Raw genomic sequence first — 17403 nt, forward strand, 5'->3', positions numbered from 1 at the left:
AATTCTTCAGGGCAGGATCTATATTAAATATTTTAATAGCACACTGTGGGAGCTGAATAGCTAATTATAAGCAAGTAGATATTACTGGGTCACCTGATGTACATTATCTGTGGTATTCCTGATTTTATTCAGTTAATGTCACGGTAACTGATTCTGTTTCAGATTATGGAAAACCCCTTAATTTGTCACCTGAGAGGAACTCAGTACACCAACAGTGTTCAATTATCACATTTTGTGATACAGTGGAAGGACTAACTACAAAGTGCCATTAGAAATATCATACAAACAGTGGCGCTTAAGGTTTGCTGTCTTGTGAACCCTGAGAGCTAGAAACAAATACTCAAAAACTTTACCAGATGCCTACTAGCCAGAAGAGTAAACTTACTATCCAGAAATGGGTATGGAAGATGAGGGTGAGTGTTCCACCAGTGAGGCTGAGGGGATAAAGCCCTGACAAGAAGCCCAGTGCTAGTAGCTAAGGCTTCTACTAGTGAGCGCTATTCCTGGACCCTGCTTAGGGATTCCATCTTCTGTATTATCCATATCCTTATAGGTGTCTGATGTATTAGAAGCTTCAACCCTCTTCTGGATGCTGGAAAGAAGAATAAGTTTCCTTTCTTTTCACTCAAGATCCTCCTGGCTGGTGTGAGAGGGGCAAGTCTCCATTGTTCTACCTTCCCCACAGTTTCTTTTTCATTGATCCTCCCCTCTATTGAAGATAATGAATAGCTACAGCGCCTGACTCTTCTACTGCAGCTCGTAGCTTCCCAAGGAATAGCATGAAATGGATGTGATTGTTGGTTGTTCTGCTCTAGTCATTGGGTTCTGACTGCCCACTTTGAAACTGGCCAGTTAACTATCAAAACTTCACTTTGCTTGTAGTTTTGCCAAGTATCAGCAACAGCAGAGGCGCTGCAGTTGTTGGTAGGCAGACTCAAAAAGGGAACTATAACTAGACTTAAACTAGATTCATAGGTGGAAGATTATTTTTGCAACCAGGAGACTAGAAATTTAACTTTTTAAATGAAAGCTTCAGGTTTGCAGAAATTGATGACTGAGGCACCCATGCTCAGCAGGGGATGCTTTCAGATCAACATGAGAATGTTATTCCTGCAAGTCCTGCAAATACTGCTGAACAGTTGTATTGCTTAGTGTTCCAGGGGCATAAAGAATTTCCAGCTGTAGGAGGCCACATGATTTTGGAAGTGAAAACCACATTACTGGTAATGATTGAACTGGTATTTGGCTTTTTTCCATTGTGACTTTTGTCCTTACTTTCAGTGGGCTTTTCAATAAATAAACTTAATTTTTTTAAACTCCCAGAGACTAATAAGAATTTTTATTTCTAGTTGCAATGGCAAGCACAAATAACATTCAGATCTTATATGAAAATTAGGGGTGGGACTTATTGCCTAAGTGAAGTGTAAGAATAGTAAAGTATGTTCCTATGTCATGTTCAGCCTTTGAAAGTCCATTCATCTGGGGAGGTAGGATGATTTAGTGGGTCAGTGCTTACTGCCTTCTGCAAGATGTAAGTTTTAATATTAAAAAAAAAAAATACGTCTAGCCGTTATGGTTGTGGAGAAAAGCTTCCAACAAAAAACTAAACAGATGCAACAGCGGCACAAGAAGGATAAGTGTTTCACACAGTGCTGCCCTGCAGCAGCTGCAGGAGTGAAATTAAAAAGTTTCTGGTCAGTTTCACTGGTGCTATTAAGAATTCTCTTGATAGACTCAATTGAGGACAACTGTGAAGCTATTTCATGCTGCTCCTTGGGTGAGCTCTGAGCAGCAGTAGAGGTAGCCCCTAGATCTAATAACTGGAGAGCAAGGAATCAAAAGGAATTTATTAAAAAATGGAGGCTAGGATAGTGATGAAGCAACATAGATCCCTACCATCCTTGCAGCAGTTGGCAGTCAGGGAACAGTGAGGGAGAGGGAGTGTCTGTGGCTCATAGAAAAGCAATCAAGAAGAGCTTCACTTTTGTCAGATACCTACTATCTGGATGCTACAAGATGGAGAGTCCCCAAGCAGGGTCCAGGGAGAGCACATTAGTAGGAGTTTAAACACTCTTCCCTTTCTCATCTGCAGAGAAAAGGAAGGACACTGGGCCCCCTCATTTTAGTTTGTCTTCTGGCCTTTAGCTTTAGAATCAGAATCTCCTGGGCCTAATGGCACATGTGGCAACCCATTTTTCCCACTGCTGTCTGTCCACAGCAAGATGTTTGACTCTACCATAAGTTGTCTCCATTGTGGCAGCATCTTTTTTGATTGTCCTGCAATAGGTCATTCTTTGTCCTCTTCTTTTCCCTCCAGGTGGGATCCAATCTAAGATGTACCTTGTGCTTCTGCCACAACATAGCGTGATGACATGGTCAAACCACTGTTGCCATTTCTGTCTGAGTACTGAGTCCTCATTCTGCTGACCTTTGTGGTACACTTCCACATTGTTACACAGTCTCTCCAATTAACTTCCTGTTGTGTACTTCCACCATCTGTTGTCTTTCTGAGGCGTACAATAGTGTTCTGAGGACAATTGCATTATACAATCTCATTTTAGTGTGTACATTTTTCATCTTACTCTGACAGATGTTTGACAAATGGAAAAAAGATCCACTGACTTTGCCAGTTCTTGCCTGCACTTCTTAATGAGCTGTCCATTAGTAGACGTACTTTAAAGATAGATGAAGTGAACTCTTCCATATTCTTCTCCACCAATCACACATCCGTCAGTGTTGACAGCATTTTCTTGTTTCCATGATCTTGGTCTTCTGCGTACGGATACAAACTCCCACTTTGGCCACTTCTGCTTTTGTTTGCATTCCATTCAAGTTGGTATCTAAGTCTCGCAGCTTACTCTTGCACAAACAATCTGAGTGCACTAGGCAGCAGCCATTTCTGTTCTCATCCCAAAGTCTATGACCATGCAGAAGAGAAGTGGGGATAGTACACAACCTTGCTGGTAGCAATCTTAAACCATTCCCTGTCACTGATCTGTGTGCTGATGCAGCATGCAGTTTCGTCATACAAAGTGTATATCACATTAACGGTGTTTGCTGGAATTCCATAGTGTCTCAGGATCTTCCAGAGGGCTTTTCTGTGGACCCAATCAAACACCTTCATAAAGTCAAGAAAGTTCTGGCCATTGGGTGTCTGGCAATGTTTTCAAGCTCTGTATATGAACTATTAATAATATAAATTGGGGTGGTTAGAGTTGAGGGTGTGGGAGAGAGCATAAGTATGGTACTGAGAGACTGGGGAAGTGAGGGGAGTGAAAGATAGAGGCAGAGCCAGAGAACATAGTGCAAGGAAAAAGAGAGATGAGCACGTGTAGGGGAAGAAAGAAAAGAGGAAAATGACTGGAAAGCTCCAAGGAAGAGGTGCACTATGATCTCAAGTAGAAAAGAAAGACGTGGAATAAAGATGAAAGAAAAGCAAGAGAAGGAGCTACATAAAACGTTGACATGAATATTGTATTAATTGTAACACACAGTAAACAATTATGTGTTCCTTTCATTTCCAGCAGGCCTGGCTTTAGGGGAGTTGCACTGTAGGTATTTTTCACCCCGGCTCTTAGGTTTTGGATAAACTCTTCAAGTCCTGATCATACTAATGTAAACAAATATCTGTTTTCTTTCAGATGCTGGTATTGTAGTATTTTTGTTCAACGAAACAAACAGCTTCAGTTGAACTTTTCATACCCTAAACCATAACCATAATGGAGAAAGGGAAGCAGAGTGCTGTGCACAAACATTCTTGTGGTGTCTTCATTTATGTACTTCAGTGTTGCCAAGGCATCTCACTTTAAACTTTAGTGCATCACTGCAAAGATCTTAAACCCAGTGGGTGAAATACTGTCCCTAATGAAATATATGAAAGTTTCTCCACTGATACCATTGGGGGGTCAGGATTTCACCCTTTTTTTTTTTTTTTTACAAAAATTAATTTTATTTCTAAATGCTGCCCTTCCTGGGGATGGACGGGAGACAGTTTTAAGACTTTTCACTTTACACTTTTCATTCCTCTGCAGGTATGTGCAATCCTCGCAACTACAGTGACACCCCTCCAACTTCCAAGAGCACTGTAGAGGAGCTGCATGAACCAATCCCTTCCCTTTTCCGGGCACTCACAGAAGGGGATACTCAGCTGAACTGGAATATTGTCTCCTTCCCTGTAGCAGAAGAACTGTCGCATCATGAGAATCTAGTTTCATTTTTAGAAACAGTTAACCAGCCGCAGCACCAGAACGTCTCTGTTCCAAGCAACACTGTCCACACACCATACTCCAGCGACAAAGGTAACAGTTAGTTGTCTAAAGGCTAAATTCCTAGTTTTACCTTTGTGAAGGGGCCCTAAAAAGGACAAAACATTTTTATTAACCATGCTCAAGTGTGCTAGCCTCCTTAAAGTACAAATAGAAGCCATGGTCCCTGCCCTGAAGAGTTTGGTCTAATTTTTGTCACAGTGGGACAAAGGGGGAGTAACACAACATCATGGGCAAAGGGAGGAGCATATGACAGTCTTGGGCGGGGGGAATGAACCACAAAACAATTTGTCAACATGGAATTTCCCCTCCAAAATGTGGGGTTTCATCAGTTCACACCACTCTAGGTGGGATAATGTAAAATGCTGTCAGAAGCTGAACAAATTGCCTCTTCTGACTCTGAGAAAATCAGACTCAGATCAGGAACTACACCTAATCTATCCCATAGCAATACAGAAGTAGGCTGCTGGAACAGTTTTAAATATGTAGCTTTAAAGAGCTAAAAAGGGAAAATTCAGAGAGCTGGTGTTTTTGCTCCTGGATCTGGAATAGAGGTTAAACTCTTGGCTCCAAGATGGCATGTTTTGAGCATCTGAGTGACAAAATGATATTCCAGGTAATACTGGATTAACTATAGATATGAGTAAGTGTTATCTGTTTCTTGGCATTGATGGCATTGATTCAGGGGATGTACGTGATTGGAGGAAGGATGATAAAATATTGATTGCCAGGGGGAAATGATGCCAAATTCAGTTGTTGTGACCTGGAGACTCCTTTTCTGACGGTTGACTTTTTTAAACAGAATTTACAGTATTTTCTCCGACACCCTCCCATGAAACTTAGAGAAACATCGTAAACTGTTCTTTCCTCTTAACTAAATGATTTTTTACCACTTAATTTTTTTAAAAAGAGGAATACCATCTAATTTGTTAGTCATATCTATAAGCAGTGCTGTGATTGGCTTTTTATTGTTTGACTATTGGTAACTTGTGCTGTTCTTCCTGTGCTGGCTCTTTTATTTAACTAATGAAAGGAATACAATTAATATGGACGTATTGCATTTCCATGTAAGTGTGAACCTCTGACCTAGTTTTGTTTCTAAACAAGACTGTTCTTCATTAAATGGAACTCAGAGAGAGACTTTTCTTATTTCCTTTGATTTTAAGGCACATTAAGAAAATAAATTCATTCCAGATGCAGGAAACCATATGGTCAGAAAACATCTAGTTCATATCTGTGTTTGACATTATTAAAATATTTGCTTTCTGGTGTTAGAATAATGAAAGTAACAATGTTAAATAGTAAACTGCAGAAAGCCATATGTGCACACAGTACAGTATTTAAAGATGTGAATTATACAATAGAACCTCAGAGTTATGAACACCTCAGGAATGGACCTCTGAATGAACATTATGGTTGTACTTTCAAAAGTTTTCAAGTGAACATTGACTTAATACAGCTTTGAAAATTTACTATGCAGAAGAAAAATCCTGCTTTTAACTGTCTTAATTTCAATGAAGCAAGCACAGAAACAGTTTCCTTACCTAGACAAATCTTTTTTTAAACTTTTTCTTTATTTTTTAGTAGTTTACATTCAACACTGTACTGTATTTGCTCCTCCCCCCCACACATACACAAACACACAGGTTTTTCCCCCCTCTCTGCTTCTGCCTGGTTGCATATTTCCTGTTCAAAATGAGGTGTGTGGTTGACCGGTCAGTTTGTAACTCTGATGTTCGTAACGCTGGAAGGCATTTGTCAATTTTACTTGCTGCCTTTTTGGATTAAAAGTTGGAGTTTTGGGGCGGGATTTTCTCAAGACTTTATGAAAAGGGCAACTTGTTCTAATAACAATTTGCATTTTATTCATAGCGGGAAAGGTCCCAAATCCAGGTGGTTTTTTGTCTATTTCATGAGACTCCCTGTTCCATAAGCAACATTGTATTCAATATGAGGTTCAAAGATCATGCATGCTATTGCTAAATTCCGAGAATGACAATTGGGTTAAACTTAGAAATAGGTACTCAATGCCCCTGATTAATAGGCTATGGTAGGAATTTAGCATAGAAATAAAAGTGAACTTTTTATAGTTAAGAAACTTGAGCAGATCTAATCCTTTTCAGATCTTCAGTGATTGTAGATGGGGAAGGTGTAAAATTGCTTCCAACATCATGTACTTGGAGGAGGAATAAAAACTGCTGGGCAGTATGGACAAACAGATAATATGCTTGTGCGGGAAGGCTTTCGTACAGCTCATGTAAGCACAAGTATTACAAAATACATGTACATACTATTCATACTATAAGTAGGACATACTAACCAACAGCCTGTATTGTTTCAAGCTAAAACATCTACAAGAAAAATGCTCTGCTAGAAATACCAACATATCCTACAGTCAGTGGTGCTCTTCAGTCTACTGAACCTAGGGAGTCCCGTAAAGCCCTGCACATCTAGGGCCCTGGATGCCAAACATCCATCAGTTCCACTAGTAGTGCTGCTAACAATTGTAATGGGGCTACTAGAAAGCCACTTGGGTTTTTTGCATGCTCTGGTTCCTCTCTGCTCAGCTTGTCTGTCTTCTGTGGACACCTGCCATCCGGCACTAGCATTGTATGCTAAGAAGGTATGGCCCAGATATCCTCTTTCTACCTATACCTCTTTTACTTGTTGCCCATAAGGTGCAATGCTGGCTTCCATATGCCCCCTCCACTTTTTCCCTAACTTTGGAGCTGGGGATGTGTTGTCAATAACTAGAGGTTAGAAAGAGGGGTTGTCAGAGGTGGATGGGACCCAGCTTATTGTATGTTATTTTGTATAGGGTCCCACAAAACTTGGAATGAGCCCTGCCTAAAACTACACTTGCCATATTCTGCCACGCCTCTCTGACTGCCTTGATTCCATACAATGCTTATGCAGGGATTGAAACTAAACTTGTCTGAGGTGTTGAACTTACTATTTTCAGTTCTAGATGAAAAGTATCGCTAGCCCAAGGGACCTCTGAGAGTTGTAATGACAGATACCTCATGAACCACTGGGGCTAGAAAGGACTGCTTTATATTACTGGAAAGCTGGAACTTCCCTTGGTACAAAGCATTCCTTTCTAGCCCTAGCCCATGCAAGCTATTGGACCTTAAAAATCGCATTCTGTTACCATGCTGCTGATTTCCTCACGCCCAGCTTGACTCTGACACTTTAGATATTATTTTGAACTACGGGAACTAGTGATAATTGTTCATACCAAGGGTTGTCAACTCTTTAGTCAGAACTTCAAGCTGTTTTTCTGGGAATCACATTTTTTGTTCTACATATTTAGCTTAAACTCCTTTTTGGTGGCCTCAGAGCTCAGAACTTGCAGTTCAGTACCTTTTAGAATGAACTTAATTGTCACAGGTGGTGACAGAATCTTGGCAGCAGGAGGAAGGATAGCAGAGTATCTTTTGGCAGCTGATGAAACAAAATCCGTAGTGCAGTGAAGGGTGTCTTGACATTAACCATTGGTTACTCTCTGGATGGGCTCTGAATTCACCCTCTTCTGGAACCCGAACCAAGTAAGAGAGTTTGTCACCAATAGTGTATCTAGCTTACTGGATACAACAGGTGGATGTTGAAATAGGTCTCTCTTTTATCATCCTTAATTACCAGAAAATTGTATACTGGTTTATTTTAATAATATATTTACTTCTTTTGTTAAGTGCTTTGATCTACTGATGAAAAGCACTGTATATGACTACCTAATTATTTTCTCTTACAAAAAATGTATTGTCTCTCTTTCATTTGCTGGCAACGCTGTAAATATAGTTTGGCTTGGAGAGGATCAGAAGAATTTTTCATCTCATAGATAAGATTTTAAAGACAAATATTGTATATCAGACTTGGTGTGCTCTGAACTTGTGACTTCCCAAAGTCCTCTGCTGTGTAGTTCTTTTATAATTATTGCTTGCACTGGAAAACATGAAGATTATATCAACATGCTGATGGAAACATGATGCTGTCTTGTTTTGATTACTTTGAATTCAGACTTTTTTTTACGTTATTCTCTGCCACACACACCTCCCTTTATTCTGAATTTAAAAAAAAAAATCTTCATTTTCTGAGATAGTGAGTTATTTATCTGCAGTATTTTCTTCCCCTGAGAACTCTGTCTTCCACATTCCTTTTTGGACATATGTGAAAATTGTTAAAATGCTAATGAAAGAACTGTTACTGCAATAAGTAACATCCTTTTATCTACAGTGAGACAGTCAAGTGGGTGTTTTACATAATTGGTTCTTGAAATTGACAACAGTTAAATAGATTTTCCAGAATACATTGTGAACCTGTAGCTGTAACCTTTTTTACATGGCCACATTTCACAAGTCCAAGAAAGAATCATTTTAGATAAGGGCTCCTGAACTTGCTAGAAGCAACAGGCAGAATTCCATTGCCTGTCATATGCGAACAAAGATTTGTTCTTGAACTGCTGGAGAAGAGATAGTCAGTGATGTAGCAGAAACAGTGTGCTTTCTTTTTTCTGCATCAGACAACTTGTTTTGTTTCTTTATTCAAGATTCTTTGCTCAAGATATTTAAGACCAAAGCAGGCTGTAAGAACTTCAAAAAGATCTCACAAAACTAAGTGATTGGGCCGCAAAATGGCAAATGAAATTTAATGTGGATAAATGTAAAGTAATGCGCATTGGAAAAAATAATTCCAACTATACATACAATATGATGGGGGTTAATTTAGCTACAACTAATCAGGAGAAAGATATTGAAGTCGTCTTGGATAGTTCTCTGAAGACGTCCACGCAGTATGCAGCAGCAGTCAAAAAAGCAAACAGCATGGTAGGAATAATTTAAAAAGGGATCGAGAATAAGACAGAGAATATCTTATTGCCCTTATATAAATCCATGGTATGCCCACATCTTGAATACTGTGTACAGATGTGGTCCCTTCATCTCAAAAAAGATATACTGGCATTAGAAAAGGTTCAGAAAAGGGAAACTAAAATGATTAGGGGTTTGGAACGGGTCCCATATGCGGAGAGATTAAAGACGCTAGGACTTTTCAGCTTGGAAAAGAGGAGACTAAGGGAGAATATGATAGAGGTATATAAAATCATGAGTGGTGTGGAGAAAGTGAATAAGGAAAAGTTATTTACTTGTTCCCATAATATAAGAACTAGGGGCCACCAAACAAAATTAATGAGCAGCAGGTTTAAAACAAATAAAAGGAAGTTCTTCTTCACACAGCGCACAGTCAGCCTGTGGAACTCCTTGCCTGAGGAGGTTGTGAAGGTTAGGACTATAACAAGGTTTAAAAGAGAAATGGGTAAATTCATGGAGGCTAAGTCCATTAATGGCAATTAGCCAGGATGGGTAAGGAATGGTGTTCCTAGCCTCTGTTTGTCAGAGGGTGGAGATGGATGGCAGGAGAGAGATCACTTGATCATTATCTGTTAGGTTCACTCCCTTTGGGGCACCTGGCATTGGCCACTGTTGGTAGACAGGATACTGGGCTGGGTGGACCTTTGATCTGACCCAGTATGGCCATTCTTATGTTCTATTCCATTGTTATGAGAGATTTTCAAATGCAGAGAAGAGGGGAGGATCCCAATACATATTCACAGATGATTTGGTCTCCTTCAAGGAAGGAATTGGCGACTAGGACTATTAAAAGCCAACTCAAACAAAAAGCTTCCCATTCCTGAGAAATAACCATTTTTGAAATTGTACATTTTGTTAACTTTTAGGTCTCCTTTATCAATCTTTAAGTATAAATTTGCAATTTCAAGGTAAGGAGGAAAACAAGTCCAACTCCATCATTTGTAGAGGTGCTATATCTTGATTGTAATAAAGCTTTTGACAGTCTCACATGACATTCTCATGAACAAATTAGGGAAATATGGTCCAGAGATTAAATTACTATAAAAGATGGGTGAAAAACTAGTTGAAAGACTGAGTTGTCTTTGTTCGCTGTCAAATTGGGAGGGTGTATCTGGTGGGGTCCTATAGAGGTGTGTCCTGGACCCAGTTCTATTAAATATTTTTATAATGACTTGGATAATGGAGAGTATGCTCATAAAATTTTCAGATGTGACATCAAGATGGGAGGAATTGCAATCGCTTTGGAGGACAGGATTAGAATTCAAAAGGACCTTGAAAAGTTGAAGAATTGATCTGAAATCAGCAAGATGAAATTTAGTAAAGACCAACACAAAGTACTTCACTTAGGAAGGAAAAATCAGATTCACAACATCAAAGTAGGGAATAACTGGCTAGGCAGCAGAACTTCAGAAAGGGATCTGGGGTTACAGTGGATCACAAAATGAATGTCAGCAATGTGATGCAGTTACAAAAAAGGCTAATATCATTCTGGCATGTATTAACAGCAGTATCATCTATAAGACACAGGAAGTAATATCCACACTCTGTTTGGTATGAGGGAGGCCTCCTCTGGAGTACTGTGTCAAGTTTTGGATGCCACGCTTTAGGAAGGATGTGGACAAATTGGAGAAGAGTCCAAAGGAGAACAACAAAAATTATAAAAGATTTAGAAAAACCTGACCTATGAGGAAAGGTTAATAAAAACTGGGCATGTTTAGTCTTGAGGGAAGAAAACTGAGTGGGGACCTGATAAGTCGTCAAATATGCTAAGGGCTGTTATAAAGAGGATGGCAATCAATTGTTCTCCATTTCCACTGAAGGTAGGAAAAGAAGTAATGGTCTTAATCTGCAGCAAAGAAGATTTAGGTTAGATATTAGGGAAATCTAACTATAAGGATAGCTGTGTTTCAAAGAGTGGCTGTAGAATCCCCATTATTGGAAGTTTTAAGAACAGGTTGGACAAACACTAGTGAGGGTATATTTGGTCCTGCCTCAGCACAAAGGGATGAACTAGATGACCTCTCAAGCCCTACATTTCAATGATTCTATGATTTGGTATGGATTAAGGATGGTGTCAATAGAGTTTCCATAACTTATAAAAAGTTTCTTAATAGTTCATAATAAATCACTGGCAAATGGGAAACTGAAATCTGTATCCTGGAAACAAAGATCTTTCCTCCCTAATGTGCACATTGGTTGTTACTGTAGTTATTCAGAAGTGCTGGGCTGCTGTTTGCTTTTTCCCAAGAGACATGACCTTTGTTTTTGGAGTGAGGAGAAATGTCTGATTATATTAAGAACTATGTGGACTTCAGCAAACAAATCTATAAAATGTATACAGTGGTGTTGTGGCTGTGTCCATCCCAGGATGTTAGAGAGACATGGTGGGTGAGGCAATATATTTTATTGGACCCACTTCTGTTGGTGAGAGAGACAAACTTTTGAGCTTACATAGAGCTCTTCTTCTGGTCTGGGAAACATACTCAGAGTGTCGCAGTTAAATACAAGATGGAACAGATTGTTTAGCATAAGTAGTTAACACATATTTCAAGGGACATTCAAGGTTAAGTGGCCTATTAACCAAATAAAATCACTACAGTCTCAAATGAACTCACACAGGAAAATGATAAAACATAAAAGCACCATATCACCTGTAGGTGAACACTTTTCACAAAGTGATCACTCTGTAGCTTGGTCTACACTACATACTTACTTAGGTATAACTATGTTGCTCAGGGGGTGTGAAAAATCCACACTCCTGAGCGATGTAGTTATACTGACCTTAACCCCACGTGTAGACAGTGCTATGTCAGCGGGAGATCTTCTCCCGCCAACTTAGCAGCTGCATCTCACAGAGGTAGAGTTATTAAGCTGAGGGGAGAGCTCTCTCCCATCAGCTTAGAGCATCTTCACCAGATGCACTACAGTAGCATTGTGCTAATGTAAATTTGTAGGTCGACCTGCCCTATATCTGACCTGTGAATAGAGACACTGGATTTATGGCTTATTACAACAATCTGTAACCCATTAACAACCCCCACAGTTGCACCCCCTTCTTTTTCCCACTATGACTGGTGGGGTGTTAACCAACTACTTCACCTTGAATGGTCCCTCCAAATATAGGTTAACGACTATTGCTGAACAATGTATTGCACCTTATGTTTAGCTGTGACACTGAATATGTTTCCCAGACCTGAACAAGAGCTCTATGTAGGTTCAAAAGCTTGTGTCTCTCACTCACAGAAGGTGATCCAATAAAAATATGTATAAAATAGTAGCTCAGAATTTGGGATGTCTCTCTAATCCATCACTTTCTTTTTTTCTTTAATTGGCATGTGCCTTGACACATTGCCCAAAATTTTTTTAGTACTAGAGACTAGGTATTAGTATTTGCTGACTAGGAAAAGGCTGTTCCCCATTAATTGATCTCCTACTTGTATTTGACCCCTCCACAGCAGAGCTGGAAACCTCAGTCTAATTGCTAGATAGTGTAAGCTTTCACTAACCCCTGGCACAGGGAAGCCAGAAGAGTGAGCTTGTTGGGGATACTGCAAAGAGAAGTTTACTGCTAGGATCAACATTAACAGATTGAAAGCTAAAGATGATGCTATGAGCATCCAGGAAGGTAGTCTGGCATTTGGGATGGAATTTAAGGTGGCAAATGGGAGAGTTGGAGTTGGTATGGGCATCGCCCGGAAGCAATCTAACAATTTTTCAGTTAAGAGCTGGATTGGTAGTCTGTGGTAATAAAATACTATAGAATAGAGAAACGATGGAACTAATGAGACATGATTACACACACACACACACACAATTACTTGCCTGTTAAAGCAGCTTGAACACTTGGTATTTCACAAAAATTCTGTTAAAAATACTTTTAGCTTGCACAGGTAAGCACTCAACTCAGGAAAGGCCAAAAATAGGTTTGCATGTGCAATCTTATCTCTGCTCCCTCATGTATGTAGTTGGACTGTATTGGAATCCATGACCATACTGTTTTTCAAGCAATACAATATTCCTTTTGTTTTTTGTATACTCCTCAATATAAACCTGCAGCATCTTGCAGTGCTGAGTAGAGCAGAGTTCATGAAAATCAGGCTTTTTAAAGGGGGTACATCTACACTGCAGCTGGGAGGGCACTTCCCAGTATGAGTAGCTAGACAAGCACTAACTTTGCTTGAGCTAGCATAGCAAAAATAACAGTGTAGCCAGGGGTAGCACAGGTGGCAGCTTGGACTAGCTGCCTAAGTATGTATCCATGGGGTCCGGGCGGGTCTGTCTACCTGTGCTGGCAAGCATGATCCAAGTTGCAGTGTAGGCGCACCCAAGACATTCGGTGATTGAGGCAAGGGCTCCTGTGTAGCCCTGTCTTATCCACTCTGCATTTTACAATTTGCTCCTTGTAATGGTGCAAAAAGTGGTATGACCATGTACTTGAGAAATAGTATATGATCATAGAAGTAAAGACTACGGTACTCCCTACAAGGGGGTTGAGATCCACAATATGAAAAAAGTATCCAGGCTGGTAGAGTAGGCCTTACGTTCTCACCTCTTCTCCTCTCCTTCCCCTTCCGTTTCCCCCGTGGCACGTAGTTTGAATGACTTGCACTCAAACATCTGACAGCTAGATACTTAACTAAAGTAATCTTTTAAATATTTTTCTCCCTTTGTTTAGAAAACATGTGCACTGTGGTCTATTTTGATGACTGCATGTCAATACATCAGTGCAAGATCTCTTGTGAGTCCATGGGAGCATCAAAATACCGGTGGTTTCACAATGCCTGCTGTGAGTGTATTGGGCCAGAATGTATCGACTATGGCAGTAAAACTGTAAAATGTATGAACTGCATGTTTTGAAGCAGAGAACCTGTATAATAGTAATGTGGAGGCCAAAGCAACGTCTCTTAATTAAAAAGGTGGGGATTGGAAGTATTGCATTATGGGATATGTTCTGGGAACAACTAAACATGAATGATTTGAGAAAAGATGTATAAAATTCAAAGCATAGCTGTATTTTTTTTTTAATCCTGTAAACAATGCTAATTGGCAAATGTTTCAACTGTTATGTTTATTTTTTCCTTATTCTTAGTCGAGTAGCATAGCCATCCTCATGCTTCCTGTCCTGATTGTTTTGCTTTGATCTGAATATATTGCCTATACTCATTTTCAGAATGTAATGTCGTATTTAGCAATTCAGAATAGTGAAGCCTCAACAAGATTCCCATTATTTAGAAGTTCCACAAGTGCTCAAATAGATAATGCTCTTGTTTTATACCTCTCCAGTATAAGAGCCATAAGACTCCAGTGGCTTATAGTCTTACACCAGTGGCCCAGACTCCTATTGTGAAAAGGATGTCCTCAAAAATAAGAAAACAAATTTTTTTTCAACTTCAAAACAGGCGCTGTAATAGATAAAATCCCAGCTTCTTAGCAGGCCACACTACCCACTACAATACCATGAATGTGACATCATTCCTCCAGCTGTTATATGCCTCCATTCCTGCAGGCAAGGTATTGCATTTCATAAAGAAATCTTGTTGCCGTCAATGCGCTCTTCATATAAACCAAAATAAAGCTGGTAAGTTTAGTCATGTCCACGTGCTATCGCACTCTTTGTGGGTTGTCTTGTCCCTGGAAACTCAGTGCGGTGCTGCAAATTTGCAAGGTGGTTGTTATGAACAGACAAAATAGCTTGTATAAACTGGGAATTAAACTGAGTGTCCTAGTAAGCTCAGCAAGGTTATTTGTTGAGTAGCTGGCAGATGTCACATTACCACACTTGGTACTGCTCTGTGGAACACTTATTCTAACTTTGGTTTTGCTTTGAGGTTGATTTTGATTCAGATTTATGATATAAAAGGGCTTAATGGAGAAGTAATTGTCCTCTGAGACAAGTGAGCATTCTCTGAATATGGAATACTTTGTCCATTTTGCTGTGTTTTAATATATGGAGTAGTAGGCAACTGCAAATTATAAGGTAATTACTGTGGTACCATTAGGTTTTTCCTGTGATGATGGCATAGAAACCACAAGAATAAAGTCTGAGTACAATTGTGATCTTGCCAGAAACTCATGATAGTGTTTATAACAATAACTTTTTTTAAGTTTACTAATTTTTTATATAGATGGATTTGACTATTCCTGTTTCTCCCTCTCGCCTCCACCTCTCATGGTCACACTGACTCCTACCAACATGTTCCTCAACACCGAGATCAGTTTTTTCAACTCTCATTTTATTTGAAAAATTGACTTGGGAATTTTTAGTTATCCTGATACATACAACTCTTCAAATAAGAAAAATCTAAACATGGCTGCTGTTGTGCAGGGCTTAAGTTTTTTAACTCTTTTCCAGGTATTATTTGAAAGCTGGAGGTTTGCTTAAACTTTTAAACTGGTGGTAAACAAAATTTCTTCCTATTTAAAGTTGGGATTTATGGGAGAAAGTTTTGAATTCATGGTTTCTGGACGAAGGGCAAAGATCAGCCTAAACTGAAGGAAATGTTATTTCTTCTTCTATTATGGTTTGTTCCTTGCATCTTTTCCATTTTTTGTGCCGAGAAATTCCTCATGAATTTCTTATAGTGAAGGGGGAGAGAGGATATGCTTATGTTGTGAGTATCTGTATTTTGTGTTCTTGAGGATTTCTGATCAAGATCTAATAAAACTTTTTTCAAGTGTCCCTGCAAATCAGTGGCACACTGAAGGCTTTGAGTTATCATATACTGAATTATTTGAAATGTAAAATATTATGGTTTCGGAATCTTAAAATGAATCAAGATTGATTATCTATTTGGGACCCTGTTGCGTGGATTTATGACATCACCCTTCTTTACTTTATGATTTTACTTCAAGATCAAATAGGAGGGATAGAGAGGTTGTGTGTGGAGGGAGACAGAACCTCTGTTTTAAAGAGTTAAATGTCCATAAAAATCATGGAAAATCACAAAAGGTAAATTTTTGTTTGTGTAATACCTTTAAAAGTTTTTGCTTGTGAGGACAGTCCACTTTAAATTAGGTTTGCTCTATTTTTGTAATGTATGATGCTCTCCAGAGAGTCTGTGCTGTAAACTCAGTGCATATGCAAATGATCTATGGCAACATCAGATGTATTTTCTTATATTTCATTTGTTTAAACAAGTATTTTAATAAATAATGAGACATTATTGGGTTGTGTGGTTCTTTTATCACTGCTGCTTCTTCCTAAGCTATCAGGGCAAAAGCTTTTAATGGAGTTGAAGTATAAATTTGATTTAGTGATTTCACTAATTTTAATCCTATTACTGTAGTCTCAGTTGGTAACTTTATTTTTCTTAAGATGTAGTGACAGTGCTTTTTTAGCAGCTGGAAAATTGTTTTACAGTTAAAATTGTAATTTTGCTTCTAACTGAATGTATTTACTTTATATAAAATATGAAACCTACAAAATGCAATTTGAGTTACATTCTGAAATTGTCTTATCTATGAAAATCCCATTATAGGAGAATACGATGTAATTTACATGGCATGGAGGGAAAAATAATAAATATTTTATTGTTGGGACACATCTCACTTAGGCTCTGATTGTAGGAAAGCACTTAAACTTGGGGTTGAAGTGAAGCATATGTGTAAGTACCTTGCTGAACTGGTATCTTATCCAGTTGAAACATCTGGGCAACTTATATAATTAAACACTCACAATAAAATTGTAAATCCTTAAACTTTAAGTACTCAATAAAAAATGCCCTTGTGTAACAATCAGTGGTATAAATCCCAGGTAAATTCTTGATCCACTAAATTCTCTTTGTTGCTATCTGTGGCTCCACTAATTAGGTGCCTGGACCCTGGAGTACTAGATGTACATGTAAGGTGAGGTGGTGACTTTGGGGGGGAATAGGGAGTAGGTAGGAGGGGGCAGTGGGTGAGAAGAGTGGGTGGGGGGAATTTGGGACGTGCAGGGCTGTGGCGGCCAGAGAAAGAGGCGACTTTCCCCAGCTCCAGGGATGCAGCTGCCAGGGAAAGATGGCCCACCTTCCCAGCCTCAGCTCTGTCGATGCTGTGGCGGGGCAGAGAACCCCCTCCTTCCCAGCCCCAGCTCGGGGGGCAGCTGCGGTGGGGGAAAGAGGGAGAGACTCCCCTCTTTCCCAGCCCCAACTCGGGGACTGCCCCAGCGGAGGAGAGAGGGCACATCTATTGCATTACAAAGGTAAGACTACTGATATTAAAATATGGGTTGGGTGCTTCTATTTGTAGAACAAAAAAACCATAATTAGTATTAAGTTTTTTTTTATATAGTG

General features: G+C 39.3%; 2 protein-coding genes across 3 annotated transcripts in view; both read left to right on the forward strand.

Moving 5' to 3' along the window:
- TWSG1 (twisted gastrulation BMP signaling modulator 1) overlaps window positions 1-16293 on the forward strand; it is a 40342-nt gene extending 24049 nt beyond the window's left edge. For both annotated transcript variants that reach the window (XM_073331600.1, XM_073331603.1), the window contains exons 4-5: window positions 4032-4298; window positions 13806-16293. In XM_073331600.1, the coding sequence (XP_073187701.1) occupies window positions 4032-4298; window positions 13806-13987 (449 nt within the window). In that variant the 3' untranslated portion in view covers window positions 13988-16293. The remainder of the gene's footprint in view (window positions 1-4031; window positions 4299-13805) is intronic.
- RALBP1 (ralA binding protein 1) overlaps window positions 4215-17403 on the forward strand; it is a 97731-nt gene continuing 84542 nt past the window's right edge. The window contains exon 1 of the mRNA XM_073331597.1: window positions 4215-4298. The gene's annotated coding sequence lies outside the window, so the exon portion shown is untranslated. The remainder of the gene's footprint in view (window positions 4299-17403) is intronic.

The sequence above is a fragment of the Lepidochelys kempii genome, chromosome 2 (genome assembly GCF_965140265.1).
Source record: "Lepidochelys kempii isolate rLepKem1 chromosome 2, rLepKem1.hap2, whole genome shotgun sequence".
Lineage (NCBI taxonomy): Eukaryota > Metazoa > Chordata > Testudines > Cheloniidae > Lepidochelys > Lepidochelys kempii.